Raw genomic sequence first — 17498 nt, 5'->3', positions numbered from 1 at the left:
GCTGGGATTACAGACCTGAGCCACCACGCCTGGCGTCTTTTTTTTTTTTTTTTTGAGACAGAGTCTTGCTCTTTTGCCAGGCTGGAGTACAGTGGCATGATCTTGGCTCACCGCAACCTCCATCTCCCGGATTCAAGCGATTCTCCTGCCTCAGCCTCCTGAGAAGCTGGGACTACAGGCATGTGCCACCATGCCCGGCTAATTTTTGTGTTTTAGTAGAGACGGGGTTTCACCATGGTCAGGATGGTGTCGATCTCCTGACCTCATGATCTGCCCTCCTTGGCCTCCAAAAGTGCTGGGATTACAGACGTGAATCACTGTGCCCGGCCTTTTTGTTTTTTTGAGACAGAGTCTTGCTCTGTCGCCCAAGCTGGAGTGCAGTGGCGCAATCTCAGCTCACTGCAACCTCCGCCTCCCAGGTTCAAGCAATTCTCCTGCCCCAGCCTCCCGAGTAGCCAGGGCTACAGGCACCCACCACCATGCCCAGCAAATTTTTCTATTTTTAGTAGAGACTGGGTTTCACCATGTTGGCCAGAGGCTGGTCTTGAACTCCTGAACTCAGATGATCCACCCACCTCAACCTCCAAAAGATCTGAGATTAGAGGTGTGAGCCACCACGCCCAGCCAAGATTTTTATAATTTTTCTTTAGTTTTCGGGGAATCAGTTTTCCTCAACTTTATAATTTGTAAACTATTGTTTTTTAACTCCTGCACTGTAAACTTTTGAGAAAGTATTTTAGAAATGCATATAAAAGGCCGGGCGTGGTGGCTCACACCTGTAATCCCAGCACTTTGGGAGACTGCAGCCGGTGGATAACCTGAGGTCAGGAGTTCAAGACCAGCCTGGCCAACATGGTGAAACTCCATCTCTACTAAAAATACAAAAATTAGCTGGGTGTGATGGTGGGCACCTGTAATCCCAGCTACTTGGCTGAGGCAGGAGAATCACTTGAACTTGGGAGGTGGAGGTTGCAGTGAGCTGAGATCGTGCCACTGCACTCCAGCCTGGGTGACAGAGCACAGAGCAAGGCTCCCTCTCAAAAAAAAAAATGCATATAATATAAAAGTATGAAATTGCAGGCCGGACGCAGTGGCTCATGCCTGTAATCCCAGCACTTTGAGAGGCTGAGGCGAGCGGATCACTTGTGGTCAAGAGTTCGAGACCAGCCTGGCAAACATGGTGAAACCTCGTCTCTACTAAAAATACAGAAATTATCCAGGCGTGGTGGCACAAGCCTGTAATCCTAATTATTTGGGAGGCCAAGGCAGGAGAATCACTTGAACCCGGGGGGTGGGATGGAGGTTGCAGTAAGCCAGGATTGTGCCACTGCATTCCAGTCTGGGCAACAGAGTGAGACTGTCTCAAAAAAAAAAAATTATATTGCCTATTCCAGGAAAGCAGTTCAAAATAACCTGTCCTGTTGACGGTAGATCAGTAATGGCTTCTTTATGAATAATATTAATATTTATAATTGTGGCCAGGCACAGTGGCTCACACCTGTAATCCCAGCACTTCGGGAGGCTGAGATGGGTGATACTGGAGGTCAGAAGTTTGAGACCAGCCTGCCCAACATGGTGAAACCCCATCTCTACTAAAAATACAAAACTTAGCCAGGCATGGTGGCTCGTGCCTGTAGTCCCAGCTGCTTGGGAGACCGAGGCAGGAGAATTGCCTGAGCCTGGGAGTAAGTGGCTGCAGTGAGCTGAGATCACGCCACTGCACTCCAACCTCAGCAAGAGAGTGAGACTCTGTCTCAAAAAAAAAATTGTAATTGTGGAAATTATATTTAATAATATTGTAATTGATTTATTGAGCTCCTGTTATGTTCAAAGCACTTTAGCATTTCATTTAATCCTAATGAAAAACTTATGAGGAAGATGTTACCTTCATTTTTCAGATGAGGAAATAGAGAGGTTACCACCTGGTAAACAGTGGAGCCAGGATTCGAATCCCGTTTGCTTGATGCCAAAGCCTGTACTTGACCCTCTGCACTGTGCTGCCTTTCCAGGCAACCTTTGGAGAGATAACATATCAGTAAACACAGATAATCAGCGCTAAGGAAAGGGAGAAGGTCAGCGGGCGCGCTGGCTCACACCTGTAATCCCAGCACTTTGGGAGGCCGAGGCGGGTGGATCACCTGAGGTCAGGAGTTCGAGACCAGCCTGGCCAACATGGCGAAACCCCATCTCTACTAAAAATACAAAAATTAGCCAGGCATGGTGATGCGCACCTATAATCCCAGCTACTCGGGAAGCTGAGACAAGAGAATTTCTTGAACTCAGGAGGCGTTTGTAGTGAACTGAGATTGTGCCCTTCCGCTCCAGCCTGGGTGACAGAGCAAGACTGTCAAAAAAAGAGAAAGAAAAAGGAAAGGAAGAAAGGGGAGATGGTCAAAACTGAATAAAGCTAGGATGTGAGGCCGAGGAGTCTTATCAGAAGAGGGAAGCATAGACATGTTTGGGAAGGAGGGAAGGCTGATTCTGGTCTATAACCTAGCTTCTGTCTCCCAATGGCATGTGACCTGTTACCCCTCCAGATGCCCATCCAGGGAGGACTTCCCCCTGATTGAGACAGAGGATGAGGCTTACCTGCGGCGAATTAAGAGTAAGTCCACACACAATGAGCTCATTAGTAATTTATGATACATTCACACAATGCAATATCATACAACTATTAAAAAGATGAGATGGCTCTGTGAAGACTGGTGTAGATCCACAACTGAAACATATTAAGTGAAAAAAACAGGGTTTAAAACTGTGTAAAGTGTATACTACTGTGTGTAAAAATAATATGGAAGACCAAAATTGGGTGAGTAACTTTTTCACTGTAAGGCCTTATATTAGTTAGGGTATGATTGAACTGCTATACAAAAAGACCAACAGAAATCTTCTCTTCCTTAAAAAAGGAAGTAGATTAGTCGGGTGCAGTGGCTCGCACCTTTAATCCCAGCAGGATTTGGGAGACAGGAGGATCGCTTGAGGCCAAGAGTTCAAGACCAGTCTGGGCAACATAACATACCTAGCAAGACCTCGTCTCTACAAAAAATTAAAAAAAAAAAATAGCTAATATGGTAGCACATGCCTGTAGTCCTGGCTACTCGGGAGGCTGAGGCAGGAGGATTGTTTGAGCCCAGGAGTTCAAGGCTGCCATGCACTATAATTGCACCACTGCACTCCAGTCTGGGTAACAAAAAAAAAAAAAATCAAAAAGGTAGAAGATTATTGCTCTCAACATAACAGCACAAAATGGGAAGTGCAGAGTCGTGGAGCAGCTCTGCTATCTTCAACATGAAGTTTCCGTTTCTGTGTCATGTCTGAAGTGGCCCCTCTAGCTCCCACTGTCACACTTGTCTCACACCTAGCAAGGAGGAGTAAAGGAGCAGAATTTATAACCATTTCTTTTTTTTTTCTTGTGAGACAAGATCTCACTCTATTGCCCAGGCTGGAGTACAGTGGCACGATCTCGGCTCACTGCAACCTCCACCTCCCAGGTTCAAGTGATTCTCCTGCCTCAGCCTCCTGAGTAGCTGGGACTACAGGCACCCGCCACCCCTCCCAGCTAATTTTTGTTTTTTAAGTAGAGATGGGGTTTCACCATGTTCACCAGGCTGGTCTCGAACTCCTGGCCTCAAGTGATCTGCCCACCTCAGCCTCCCAAAGTGCTGGGATTACAGGTGTGAGCCACCGCCCCGACCTATACCCATTACTTTTAAGAACAGATCTGGAAGACTCATACCCATTGTCCAGAATCTAGTCACATAGTGATATAGCCATGTACAAGTCAGGCTGGAAAACATCATTGTTAATTGGGCAGCCATGTGTGCCCAGATGAAACTTCTGTGCATTTTCTAGTTCAAGGAAGATGGGAAGAATGAACACTGTTGGACAACCTGCAACCCCTACCACAAAACTTTTTTTTTTTTTGAGACAGAGTCTTGCTCTGTTGCCCAGGCTGGAGTGCAGTGGTGTGATCTCGGCTCACTGCAACCCCTGCCTCCGGAGTTCAAGCAATTCTTGTGCCTCAGCCTCCTGAGTAGCTGGGACTACAGGCACATGCCACCACGCCTGGCTAATTTTTGTATTTTAAATAGAGATGGGTTTTTGCCATGTTAGCCAGGCTGGTCTTGAACTCCTGGTCTCAAGTGATCCACTCCCTGGCCTTCTAAAGTGCTGTGATTACAGGTGTGAGCCACTGCACCTGGCCAACAAAAAGCTTTTTCTTTTTCATAAATGCCAAAATAACAAAATGAAGTCTTGCCACACTGCCCCACCCTACCCTCTCCCCAAGAGCTGCCCTCTCCTGGCGCTGCTGCGTACCCCCAGGCCTTCTCATGTGCTCACTTATTCCTATCTACAGTGGAGCTGCAGCAGAAGGACCGGGCACTGGTGGAGCTGCTTCGAGAGAAGGTTGGGCTGTTTGCTGAGATGACCCATTTCCAGGCCGAGGAGGATGGTGGCAGTGGGATGCCCCTGCCCACCCTGCCCAGGGGCCTTTTCCGCTCCGAGTCCCTTGAGTCCCCTCGTGGCGAGCGGCTGCTGCAGGATGCCATCCGAGAGGGTGAGGGAGCTCCCAGGAAAGAGTCCAGGCTCAAGCACTCACCGTCACAGAATTTAGACATGTGACTAGACACAGACAAACACAGACAAGTGGGATACCAACCCCATAGACCGTAAACAGCCCTGCGTGCCTCTTTTGGGCCCGTTTCTGGGAAAGGCAGGGGAGGAGGTATGGTCCTTGCTGTTGCTCCGTATCACACATGCTGCATGGACTCATGCTGCCCCATAGGCATTTACTGCCCTTGAGCTCATAAGTGGTTGTGTGAGTGAAGCTCACTGGCAGTGGAGCCAGTGCAGGAGGCATTCCCCTGGATGCCCGAGTGCCCCATGTGTGGGGGTGAATGGCACTCCCCTCGGTCCTGCGTCATTCCTGTCCTCACCTCTTCCTCTTTCCCCACAGTGGAGGGTCTGAAAGACCTGCTGGTGGGGCCGGGAGTGGAACTGCTCTTGACACCCCGAGAACCAGTCCTGCCTTTGGAACCAGACAGCGGTGGTAACACGAGTCCTGGGGTCACTGCCAGTGAGTGCCAGGGCAGGGAACCAAGGTAGTAGGTGGGAGGGGCCAAAGAGAGTGGGGTGGTACCAGGGATTGAATGGTATCAGGGCCCCAGGGAAGTGAGTCAGCAATCCTTTTCTCCTTCTCAACAGATGGTGAGGCCAGAACCTTCAATGGCTCCATTGAACTCTGCAGAGCCGACTCAGACTCTAGCCAGAAGGTAGGTCCTCAAGGGGTTCTGGGATTTGGCAAGAGGGTGGAAGAGGGACAACCTCTCCTCAACACAAAGCTCTCAGGGGCAGGCACCCAGGATTTGTGTGCCTGAGGACTTCCCATTCTTGCCCATTTCTGCAGGATCGAAATGGAAATCAGCTGAGATCACCCCAAGAGGTGAGATGGGAACTGATGGTACAGGAGACTGAAGGGAGGGTGTTCTCAGTCTGAGAAGTTAGAGCCCAGTATGGAGTGGGGCGGGGAAAGCGTCTACATTCAAGTACGTCTCCAGATCCTACTGTCCCCGCACCCGCCCTTGTTCAACTGCTGGGCAGTTCTCCCATCCTAAAGCTGGGGCCCTGTTCCTGCCCTGTCTGTCCTCAGGAGGCGTTACAGCGATTGGTCAATCTCTATGGACTTCTACATGGCCTACAGGTCAGTAGGACAAGGGCTTGAATGGGGAAGGGGAGGAGCCAGGCTAGAGATGCCTGTTTAGGTGGGGCATGCCCATCCTAACAGGCCTTTGTAAATACCTCCCAATCCAGGCTCTCCAGGAGTGATGACCTGGGCCTCGGAGGGTGAGGGTGAGGGGCAGAAGAACACAGGGTTTTTGATATACCCTTCTGCCTGCATTCTATCCCCAGGCAGCTGTGGCCCAGCAGGACACTTTGATGGAAGCCCGGTTCCCTGAGGGCCCAGAGCGGCGAGAGAAGCTGTGCCGAGCCAACTCTCGGGATGGGGAGGCTGGCAGGGCTGGGGCTGCCCCTGTGGCCCCTGAAAAGCAGGCCACGGAACTGGCATTACTGCAGCGGCAACATGCGCTGCTGCAGGAGGAGCTGCGGCGCTGCCGGCGGCTAGGCGAAGAACGGGCGACCGAAGCTGGCAGCCTGGAGGCCCGGCTCCGGGAGAGTGAGCAGGCAAGGGCACTGCTGGAGCGGGAGGCCGAAGAGGCTCGAAGGCAGCTGGCCGCCCTGGGCCAGACGGAGCCACTCCCAGCCGAGGCCCCCTGGGCCCGCAGACCTGTGGATCCTCGGCGGCGCAGCCTCCCTGCAGGCGATGCCCTGTACTTGAGTTTCAACCCCCCACAGGTAAGGTGGCCTGCCATGGTGGATGGACCTGGTGTGGACATAAGGGTCTATGGAGCCCAAAAGAAATTGGGCCATTAGGGGTATGAGCCCAAATGCAATCAGGCAGCAAACTTGCAGGTTATTGAGATACTGGTTGGAGAACTGAAGAGAAATGTAGATGGGTGCAGGGGTGGAAGAGACTAACTCAGGTGGTGGTGCTGAAAGAGGTCAGTTAGTGGTGGATCTCCTGAAGGGGAGTCATGGGTGAGCCCCAGTGGGGAGAGCTGCTGCCTTCAGCCAAGCAGAGCCTGCAGTCTCCACACTGCTCAGTCCCCGGCCTGCTGTCCTTCCTGCCCACTGTCCACAGCCCAGCCGAGGCACCGACCGCCTGGATCTGCCCGTCACTACTCGCTCTGTCCATCGACACTTTGAGGACCGAGAGAGGCAGGAATTGGGGAGCCCCGAAGAGCGTCTGCAAGACAGCAGTGACCCTGACACCGGCAGCGAGGAGGAAGGTAGCAGCCGTCTGTCTCCGCCCCACAGTCCACGAGGTGAGACCTTGGCGGAGACATGGACCAGAGGTAGAGTGCAGCCTGGGTACAGGCCTTTGGGCTATGGCTTCCAAATGGGCCCTAACTGACCTGTGAGGCTTATAGTAACTCTAGGGAGGGACACCGAGAGGGCTAACTGTTTTGGCTGATGATGAATAGGTGGTGGAACTGTAGGAAGCAGAGTGTGGGGGCCTCTCTCCTCCAACTGGTTGGTGATTCTCAACCTTTACAAGTAGAAATAGATTAAAAAAAAAAAAAAAAAAAAGCACGGTGGCTTATGCCTGTAATCCTAATGCTTTGGGAGGCCAAGGCAGGAGGATTGCTTGAGCTCAGAATTTTGAGACCAGCCTGGGCAACATAGTGAGACCCCCTGCTTCTCTACAAAATATTATTTATTTATTTATTTTGTTATTTATTTATTTATTTTGAGACAGAATCTTGCTCTGTCGCCAGGTGCCAGGCTGGAGTGTAGTGGCATGATCTCGGCTCACTGCAACTTCCACCTCCCAGGTTCAAGCAATTCTCCTGCCTCAGCCTCCCGAGTAGCTGGGACTACAGGCACACGCCACCACGCCCAGCTAATTTTTGTATTTTAGTAGAGATGGGGTTTCACTTTGTTGGCCAGGATGGTCTTGATCTCTTGACCTTGTGATCCACCCTCCTTGGCCTCCCAAAGTGCTGGGATTACAGGCGTGAGCCACCGTGGGTGGCCTATTTTTATTTTTTTGAAATGGAATATTGCTCTGTTGCCCAGGCTGGAGTGCGGTGGTGCAGTCTCAGCTCACTGCAAGCTCTGCCTCCCAGGTTCAAGCAATTCTCCTTCCTCAGACTCCTGAGTAGCTGGAATTTCAGATGCCCGCCACCATAACCGGCTAATTTTTGTATTTTTAGTAGAGATGGGGTTTTACCATGTTCGTCAGGCTGGTCTCAAACTCCTGACCTTGTGATCTGCCTGCCCCAGCCTCCCAAAGTACTGAGATTACGAGTGTGAGCCACCACGCCTGGCCTATTTTTTTTTAATGGAGTCTCGCTCTGTCACCCAGGCTAGAGTACAGTGGTGTGATCTCAGCTTACTGCAACCTCCACTTCCGGGTTCAGGTGATTCTCCTGCCTCAGCCTCTCGAGTAGCTGGGATTACAGTTGTGTACCACCACATCTGGCTAATTTTTATGTATTTTTTAGTAGAGATGGGGTTTTGCCATGTTGGCTAGGCTGGTCTTGAACTCCCAACCTCAGGTGATCCACCCACCTCGGTCTCCCAAAGTGCTGGAATTACAGGCGTGAGCCACTGCACCCGGCCCCCCAAAATTGTTTTAATTAGCCAGGTGTGGTGGTGTGCACCTTTAGGCCTAGCTACTCGGGAGAGTGAGGTGAGAGGATCACTTGAGCCCAGCAGGTTGAGTTGGCAGTACTCGGTGATTGCGCCAGCATAGGCGACAGAACACAGACCCAGACACAGGATCTCGCTCTGAAATTTTTTTATTTTAGAGACAGGGTCTTGTGCTTTTGCAGAGGCTGGACTCAAACTCCTGGGCTCAAGTGATCCTCCCAGGTAGGTGGGGCTACAGGTGTATGCCACTGTGCTTGGAAGGAAATATATATATATATATAGAGAGAGAGAGAGAGAGAGAGAGAGAGACAGAGGTTTGCTGTTTTGCTCTGTCACCCACGCTGGAGCATAGTGGCACGATCTCAGCTCACTGCAACCTCTGCCTCCTGGGTTCAAGCAATTCTCATCCCTCAGTCTCCCAAGTAGCTAGGATTACAGGGGTGCGCCACCACATGCAGCTAATTTTTGGCGTTTTTAGTAGAGATGGGGTTTCACCATGTTGACCAGGCTAGTCTGCAACTCCTGGCCTCAAGTGATTTTCCTGTCTCGGCCTCTCAAAGTGCTGGGATTATAGGCACAAGCCACAGGGCCAATTCCCACCCCTCTTACCCCCTGCCTTTTTTTTTTTTTTTTTTTTTTTTTTTTGAGATAGAGTCTTGCTCCGTTGCCAGGCTGGAGTGCAGTGGCGCAATCTTGGTTCACTGCAACCTCCACCTCCTGGGTTCAAGCAATTCCTCTGCCTCAGCCTCCCGAGTAGCTAGGACTACAGGTGTACACCACCACTCCCAGCTAATTTTTGTTAGTAGAGACAGGGTTTCACCATGTTGTCCAGGATGGTCTTGATCTCCTGACCTCGTGATCCACCGACCTTGGGCTCCCAACGTGCTGGGATTACAGGCATGAGCCACCATTCCTGGCCCTTTTTTTTTTTTTGAGAGGGAGTCTCGCTCTGTCACCCAAGCTGGAGTGCAGTGGTGTGATCTCGGCTCACTGCAACTTTTGCCTCCTGGGTTCAAGCAATTCTCCTTCCTCACCCTCCTGAATAACTGGGACTACAGGTGCACGCTGCCACGCCCAGCTAATTTTTTGTATTTTTAGTAAAGACAGGGTTTCACCGTGTTGCCCAGGCTGGTCTCGAACTCCTGAGCCCAGGTGATCCACCTGCCTTGGCCTCCCAAAGTGCTGGGATTACAGGCGTGAGCCACTGTGCCCAGCCAAAGACCTTCAAGTTTTTACAGTTGGTTCATGAAATAAAAAATTACCAAAAGCTTTAATCTTAAAGTATTTTGTATTTTCCTAATCAGATTGTATATTTGAATACTGTAAAAGCGTATCAGGTACCTAGGTATGGATACCTTGCTAACTTTGTTGCCAGAGGTCTTTCCCTCACCCAAGAACTTATAGAACCCTGTCATCCCTTCATAGCCCCAGAGCCCCTGGCCCTGCAGATGGGGAGGCATTAGTATAGGGGTACAGTTCCTCATGGGAGTCTCTGCTCACTCACTGGCTTTGTCCTGTCCCCCTTCAGAGTTTACCAGAATGCAGGACATCCCGGAGGAGACGGAGAGCCGCGACGGGGAGGTGGTAGCCTCCGAGAGCTAAGGGGGCCCCTCCCCCTGCCCTGTGCCCCACTGAAGAACATTACTGAGGGGGGCTAACCTTGGGGACTCCAATTTGCCAATGATGAGGGAACATTTGAAGGAACTGCTAATTGTCCTTGCCAGCTCTTGGGATCCTTGGATACCTGGGGCCATTTAAGAAGCTGGGGGAATTAGGCCACAACACCCCCGAGGCATCCGAAAGCTACACCGCAGATGCCAATGGTTCATGCCTTCTTCCCTCCACTTTAGGAAAATTTATTTATTTATTGTTTATTAGTTATGGGGGGAGAGGCGAGATTTAAAGTACCAGGGACATGGGAACCAAGCCATAGGGATCAGAGGGCGTTGTCCTTGAACACTACTGGGGTTTATTCCGGCTCATCCACGCAGCTGCTGGGTTCTTGCCCTAACGCCCCTCCCCGGCAACACCTGTCTTAGAGGAGAGGCTGCAGCCACAGAACCCTACTGCCCTTTAATTAAAGGAGGGCTGTGGGCAGAGCCATGTCCCTTTCTCCTCCCCCCTCAACCTTGTACTGCTGTTCTCCCTCTCTCCGTCCTTTATGGAAGTCCCGGGAGATAACCTGGCTTCCTGGAGTTGATGGAATAGAGGTTGGGGTGGCCATAATGGTTTGTTGGGGGCGAGGGAAATACCCACAGGGCCCAGAATGTTCTGATGTTGTTTTGTTTTCTTTTTTGTACCAAAGTCAACTGCACGTGTTTTACATTTTTAAGAGATCGTAGGCAATTAGAGATCGAAGCCTCCTATCTCCACATCTCTGAAGAAGTTGAGGGGTGGGGGAGACAGTGACCTCTGCCTTCATCTGCAGTAACGGGGGGACCTATACTGACCTCTTCCCCAGCCATTTGGAAACAAGTTCTAGGGTGGGTTGGGACATTTCCAGGAGCCCTGACCTCATCTTCCACCTCAGCCACCATGACCTGAAACCTCAGCGTGAATTTGGGGGATTTTTCAGTGGAACCCCTGCCCCCAAATGCCGACCAGCCCCAGTGTTTTCTTTTTTCTGCCAATTTGGTTGTTTAAAAAAAAGAATCAGGGAAAATTAAAAACCTGGAACTTCACAAGGTACTGTTTCCCGTTATGTCTGCCAGTTCTGAGGAGGATGAAAGGAGAGAGCCGGGCAGTGACTGTTTCCCTGAAAGGGGCCTTTTTCTCTCACCGAAAGGACAGCGTCTGCCTCACTGAAGACAGGGGGCACTAACAAAAGTAACCACTGAAAATCTTTTTTTCGTTTTTTAATGTACCAGTACAAGGATAAAAACAAAGAGGGCACACAGGTTCCGATGTCGGGAATTCCGCTTTCAGGAAATGTGTGTCCATCGTATTTGTATGCCATGCTCAGCCATCGCCTCCACCTGTTGCCCTGGTCCCCAGCCTCATTCATTGTCAGATCCAGCCCCCATCTGCCCTTGTTCATCTCCATGGCGTCGGGCCCTGGGGTTGCCCTCACAGGAGCTGCTCTTTTACTTCGCCTCTTTGAGAGGCAGTGAGAGATGAGCTGGTTTCAGTTCTTGGTTTTAGTTAGTTTTACTTCCTGTTCCCGGTTGGTACTTACTTTGGGGCTTTGCGGGGAGGGGAGGAGGGGAGAGTCTAGGGTTGTGTATAAATGCAGGTACAAGTTCACATCCCCATGGGGTTGGATTAGGAGAATGGGGCTCAGGCCCTCAGCTAGAAAGAGGAATTGAAATCATGTGGGGAGCAGGCTGGGGGAGCAGCCAGCACCCTCCCCTTCCGTAACTCATTCTCCAGCATCAAACCTTTACAAGGTGCTTTCTCAGCCATTACCGGGATCCTGAGAATGGGGAATTGTTCTCATTTTATGTGCAGGGAAACCTAGGTGCACAAAGCTTGCCAGTACAGGAAGGAGCTGGCTTTTTTATTTTTTGAGATTGAGTTTTGCTTTTGTTGCCCAGGCTGGAGTTCAATGGCACAATCTCAGCTCACTGCAACCTCTGCCTCCCAAGTTTAAGCAACTCTCCTGCCTCAGCCTCCCAAGTAGCTGGGATTACAGGCATGCGCCACCACGCTCAGCTAATTTTCTGTATCTTTAGTAGAAATGGGGTTTCACTATGTTGGCCAGGCTGCTCTCCAACTCCTTACCTCATGATCCTGTCACTTCGGCCTCCCAAAGTGCTGGGATTACAGGTGTGAGCCACCGCACCCAGGTTTGTTTTTGTTTTTTGTTTTTTTTTGAGTTGGGGTTTCACCAGGTTGATCAGGCTGGTCTCGAGCTCCTGACTTCATGATCCGTCCGCCTAGGCCTCCCAAAGTGCTGGGATTACAGGCATGAGCCACCGAGCGCAGCCTATAATATTTGCATTTTTAATAGAGATGGTGTTTCTCCATGTTGGTCAGGCTGGTCTTGAACTCCCGATCTCAGGTGATCTGCCTGCCTCGGCCTCTAAAAGTACTGGGATTACAGGCTTGAGCCACCTCACCAGCCTTCTTAGTTCTAGTCCATCACTTTTCTCCCTTGGCTACTCTGCCTAAAAATATCAGGGCTTCAGGTTTCACCCACACAGACACAGGGCTCAGCAGCTGCCTGCCAAGTCAGCTGGAAGCAGCTCAGAGCTGTGAAGGTAGAACATTTAGGTGGGGAAGGAAGGCAGGTGAGGGTGGGGTGGCGATATCAGATAGCATGCAGAGACCACCAAAAAAGGGGAATGCAGGTTCTCCCAGAATCCTCCACAGGTCCAGTGAGAGATGCTGGTCAGAAGAGAACACAGAAACCTGGAGACACAGCTCAGAGTGGGTGTGAAGTCCACTGCTGCTTTCTTCCCAGCAGTGCTGTCCCTTCTGCCACCACGTTACCAACCTCTGCCCACCACACATACACATCTTCAGCCCCAGAACGTGGGGCACAAACATTTGTCTGATGTGGCTGTTCCTGAGAGCTGGGCCCCTTCCTCACATCTTTAACCATTGTGTCCCCTGTCCCCTCCCTAACCCACTTTTGGGAACCTACAGCCTTTTTTTTTTTTTGAGACGGAGTTTCACTCATGTTACCCAGGCTGGAGTGCAATGGCGCAATCTCGGCTCACCGCAACCTCCGCTTCCTGGGTTCAGGCAATTCTCCTGCCTCAGCCTCCTGAGTAGCTGGGATTACAGGCACGCACCACCATGCCCAGCTAATTTTTTGTAGTTTTAGTAGAGACGAGGTTTCACCATGATGACCAGGATGGTCTCGATCTCTTGACCTCGTGATCCACCCGCCTCGGCCTCCCAAAGTGCTGGGATTACAGGCTTGAGCCACCGTGCCCGGCCGGGAACCTACAGTCTTAACCTCTGTCCCTCCTGCTGAAGTTTCAAAGCCATCTGGCTTTGCGTTCTAGGGTGTCAGGGCCCAGGTTCTCACCAAAACATTGCTGTCTTTCCATTCCAAGAGGAGCTCCAGGCCGCCTGCTCTGCCCAGCCCTCCCTTCTCCATCCAGCTGCCCCCTCCTCCTCCCCCTCCCCACCAAGAGCATTCATCTCTGACTTGGACCTGTGTACACTTTGTCAATATTTACCTCCGGGGCCCATAAAGCAGAGATGCCCCCCGAGGAGCCAATATCCGGAGGCGAGCAAGGCCGTCAGAGGAGCTGTTGGGGTGGGAAGACGGTTGCTTAGGTGGGGGAGGATTTTCCATTGCCTGCATGGGCTAGGAATAGACCTGGAGTTTTGGAGCTAGTTTAAACATCATCAAAAAGAGGAAATTAAACAAGAGGCTAATTAAGTTCCTTTCACATTGCTTAATCTGTTGTGAATTGGGTGCCTCTTTGGAGCCTCTGCCCAGCAATTAAAGGAACTGGGACAGGGGGCACCTGGAGGCACTGTGGCTTCCCCCTTCACAGGGGGCTCTGCATTTAATAAGGTGGCACTGCTCCCAGCTGCTGCCCCAGGAGCCTGAGCACCCTGTGTCCTCATGGGTTCCAAGACATGCCAGAGAACCTGAGGAGGGGGCAGTGAAAGTGGGAGCTCTACCCCATCTTCCCTCTGCCTTCCTCCTTTCTAGAGGCTGCCTCCCAGAAAACCCTTCTGATGGCTGACCTTTATCATTGATGTGTCTCAATATGGGAACCACAGAGGAGTCCCCTATCCTGGAGACCTGGATAACACACCACCTTCAAGAGAGGCGTAGGGGCCAAGCTCTGAGGTTTTTCTTGTTTTTGTTTTTGAGACAGAGTTTCACTCTTTCGCCCAGATTGGAGTTCAGTGGCACAGTCTTGGCTCACTGCAACCTCCACCTTCCTGTTTCAAGCGATTCTCCTGCCTCAGCCTCCCAGGTAGCTGGGATTACAGGTGCCCGCCACCACGCCCAGCTGATTTTTTTGTATTTTAGTAGAGACGGGGTTTCACCATGTTGGCCAAGCTGGTCTCGAGCTCCTGACCTTGTGATCTGCCTGCCTCGGCCGTCCAAAGTGCTGGGATTACAGGCATGAGCCACCATACCTACCTGTTTATGTGAAACTTTCATTATACCTCACTTTGGAGCACATAAAGCCATTCCAGATGAGACATGGTTCCCCATCGTGATCTCCCAGCTGCACCCTTATTTCCTCCCTTCTCTCTGTCTCCATTTTACACAGGATATAAGAATAATAACTAACCGTATATTTCACTGTTAAATCTTTTTTTTTTTTTTTTTTTGAGACAGAGTCTTGTTCTGTCGCCAGGTACCAGGCTGGAGTGCAGTGGCGCAATCTTGGCTCACTGCAATCTCCACCTCCTGGGTTCAAGCAATTCTCCTGCCTCAGTTTCATAAGTAGCTGGGACTACAAGCGCGGGCCACCATGCCCAGCTAATTTTTGTATTTTTAGTAGAGACAGCGTTTCTCCATGTTGGCCAGGATGGTCTCGATCTCTTGACCTTGTGATCCGCCCGCCTCAGCCTCCCAAAGTGCTGGGATTATAGGTGTGAGCCAGCATGCCCGGCTGTTAAATCTTCAGTAGCCCATTTTGCAGGGGAGAACGGTGAGGTACAAAGAGGTAAAGTAATTTGCTGGAGGTAAAGGTGTGAATCCAGGTGCTCCGACACTCAGATTGACGCTCTGAGCTTTGCACTTGGGGCAGGGAGGAGGACTAGCACCACTTTCTGAGGTCTCCACTTTTGTGACTCCACCTGCAGCCTATTCTCCCAGTTGCCCCCCTTTTAATTTCTCACCTCCCTTCACCCCACCCATGTCTTTGACTTGTCATCATCTTCTCTTCTTTCAAATCCTGATTTAAAGGGAGACACACAGGCACTCCAGTCAGCACCAGGGTTTTACACCCAGGGCTGGGAATTTCAGCAGTATCCCACACCTGGCATCCCTTTAGGGGAACTATGGCTTTTGCAGCTGAGGCCTCTGTAGGCAGCAAGTTTCAGTGGTCACTACTGAGATGGTAAGGTGGGGACAGGGGAAGAGGGTATTTGTAGCCTTGATACCAGAGAAAGACAAGGGATACCCTGTTTTGAGGTGGGGGGGTACAGGCAGAGGGAGATGGGCACTGACCTCTGATTCATTAGCCTGGAATCTTTAGGGAAGTTTTCCTGGGAATTCTTGCAGAAGGCAGAAATGGAGCAACGAATCCTTTTGTTCCACACTGAACTGGAGGTGGAACTGGGATAAAAGGTCAAACAATTTGTGGATAATCCAGAGGTTTATTCTCAGATCCTCCTCTTTTTCCATCTCCTAATAAAGACTTAAGCTTTGTCACACCCAGCTCTGATCTGGGCCCCCGCTTCCCCCATTCACCACACGCAGAATTGGGGATCAAAGATGAGACTTTTCTCCAAGGGCGCTGCAGCCTGCCAGAGGGGGCAGCTTCTCCCCAGGACTCAAGTATCCTACACTTGGTGGATCTCAGAAAGAGGAGTGTATTCAGCTTGCGCCCTTCACTCGGTGTCCATCTGTCCAGGTTGGTGAGCAGGGTAGAAGGGCCGCACTCCAGGGGGTTGCTCAAGACCCACCGCCTGCCTGCCCGCTTTAAGGCTACTTATTGCACCCAGCCTCCACCCTGGGGCCACAGCCTGGATCGCAGATCCCTGAAGGTGTCTGCCAGAGCCTGCCGGGACTCCCGCCTCAGGAGACAGTACAGCACAGGGTTGAGGCAGCTGTTGCTGTGAGCCAAGCATGTAGTGACAGGGAAGACATATGTATGGATAGTATAGAAAGTGCTGTTCCATGGCACCAGGTCAAACTTCACCAGGACACCCCAGAGAGTGACCACATGGTTGGGAAACAAGCAGAGGAAAAAGGAAGCCATCAGGATGCAGACAGAGCGGGCCACGACCCTGCTGTCCTGCCGCCGCCGTTGCCGTCGCCGCAGGAAGGCCAGAAGCAGCAGGTAGCTGGTGGTGATGACGCCCAAGGGCACCATGAAAGCCAGCACCACCCTCTGTAGCTGGTAGGCCCCCAGCCAGTACCTGCTGGGGAAGCGCAGCAGGCAAAGACGCACACCCCATACCTCACCCTCCACCCCAAAAACAGCTGTGGGCACCGTCACCAGGGCAGCTGCCACCCACACTGCCAGGGTGGCTATTCGGGCCCAGAAGAGTGAGAGGTGGGTACCTGGCCCCACAGCCATGGCCACCACCCAGTAGCGAGCAACACTCAGTACCATGATGAGGAAGATGCTGGCATAGACGTTGAGGACAGTGGCCGTCAGAACCATCTTGCAGAGGGCACCTCCAAAGGGCCAGTGAAAATCCAGTGCCGACTCGGCTGCCCAGAAGGGGAGAGTGAGTGCCAGTCCCAGGTCCGCCAGAGCCAGATTGAAGACGAAGGTGTCTGAAGGTGGGCCAGGGGCTCGCCGGGCACAGTTACTCAGTACCCACAGCACCGCCAAATTTCCCAGCAAGCCAATGGCCCCCACAAGCCCATAGGCCAGGGCAACCGTGACCCTCAGGACTAGGAATTCGACAGGCATCGCAGCATCATCAGCACTTGGCACACTGCCTCCGGAGGCATTGGCCCAGAAGAACGTGGGTGGAGAGGCAGAAGTATTGAGTGTGGGCATCGCAGGGCATCAGAGATTGGTGGTGCTGAGCAGAGAGATCTGCAAGTGCCTGCCAGACTGGCAGAGGCCACTGCAGGCTCTCAGCAGGAGGCTCTAGAACTAAGTGCTTCTCTGGGGCCTCCGGTGAGCCCTGGCCCACGCCCACACCTCAGAGGGAGGGGTGTGGACAGGACAACCCACCACGTCCCTGTGGGTCAAGATTGGTGGTGGGTGGGGCAGGGTGAGGAAGAGCCTGAACCCTAGGGTGTATGCGCATGCGCCCGCCTGCAAGAAGCACTCTAAATGGCAGAGAGGGAGGGGAGAAGGGAGAGTTACCCCTCTATGGAGGACAGCCCCAAGCCTCCACCCCAGGGAGAGAGCTGGAGGTTCCCTGTCCCAGAGATGACAGGAACCAAACTAGAGCTGCCTCTGTTCCTAACAGTGTGCAGAGGCCTCCCTCCTCTGTAGAAAGTGTTCCCTTAGGGCCCAAAGGAAGGGGCCTCGGAGGTGGTATAGAGGCAGGAAATCAACATGGGTGTCTGAGAAAGGAGAGCACAGAGGCTGCAGTCTCAGACCTGCTACTCACTAGCTGTGTGACTAGGAGTGTTACTTTGATTCCCTGAGCTGTTTTCTTCCTTAAAATTTTCAGATAAGTCTGCTTCACAGGAGTGGTGTGATGAAATGAGAGAATACGTGTGATTTGTA

General features: G+C 51.7%; 2 protein-coding genes across 14 annotated transcripts in view; one reads left to right on the top strand and one right to left on the bottom strand.

The window, feature by feature from the left end:
- ARHGEF2 (Rho/Rac guanine nucleotide exchange factor 2) overlaps positions 1-10895 on the top strand; it is a 64224-nt gene extending 53329 nt beyond the window's left edge. For 11 of the 13 annotated variants that reach the window (XM_032260585.1, XM_032260587.1, XM_032260588.1 and 8 more), the window contains 9 exons: positions 2538-2605; positions 4358-4558; positions 4958-5077; positions 5206-5273; positions 5408-5443; positions 5651-5701; positions 5911-6354; positions 6701-6914; positions 9743-10895. In XM_032260585.1, coding sequence (XP_032116476.1) covers positions 2538-2605; positions 4358-4558; positions 4958-5077; positions 5206-5273; positions 5408-5443; positions 5651-5701; positions 5911-6354; positions 6701-6914; positions 9743-9816 — 1276 coding nt within the window. In that variant the 3' untranslated portion in view covers positions 9817-10895. The remainder of the gene's footprint in view (positions 1-2537; positions 2606-4357; positions 4559-4957; positions 5078-5205; positions 5274-5407; positions 5444-5650; positions 5702-5910; positions 6355-6700; positions 6915-9742) is intronic. The other 2 variants (XM_032260586.1, XM_032260592.1) reach the window with 1 other exon arrangement.
- Positions 10896-15445: 4550 nt separating this feature from the next.
- On the bottom strand, positions 15446-16894 carry RXFP4 (relaxin family peptide/INSL5 receptor 4). The gene has a single exon (XM_032260583.1). The coding sequence runs from the start codon at positions 16812-16814 to the stop codon at positions 15792-15794; it is 1023 nt and encodes a 340-aa protein (XP_032116474.1). The 5' UTR covers positions 16815-16894; the 3' UTR covers positions 15446-15791.
- Between the last annotated feature and the right edge of the window lie 604 nt (positions 16895-17498).

The sequence above is a fragment of the Sapajus apella genome, unplaced genomic scaffold, assembly GCF_009761245.1.
Source record: "Sapajus apella isolate SASKATOON/1434 unplaced genomic scaffold, GSC_monkey_1.0 scaffold119, whole genome shotgun sequence".
Taxonomy (NCBI): Eukaryota; Metazoa; Chordata; class Mammalia; order Primates; family Cebidae; genus Sapajus; species Sapajus apella.
This window is presented reverse-complemented; position numbering and strand designations above follow the sequence as displayed.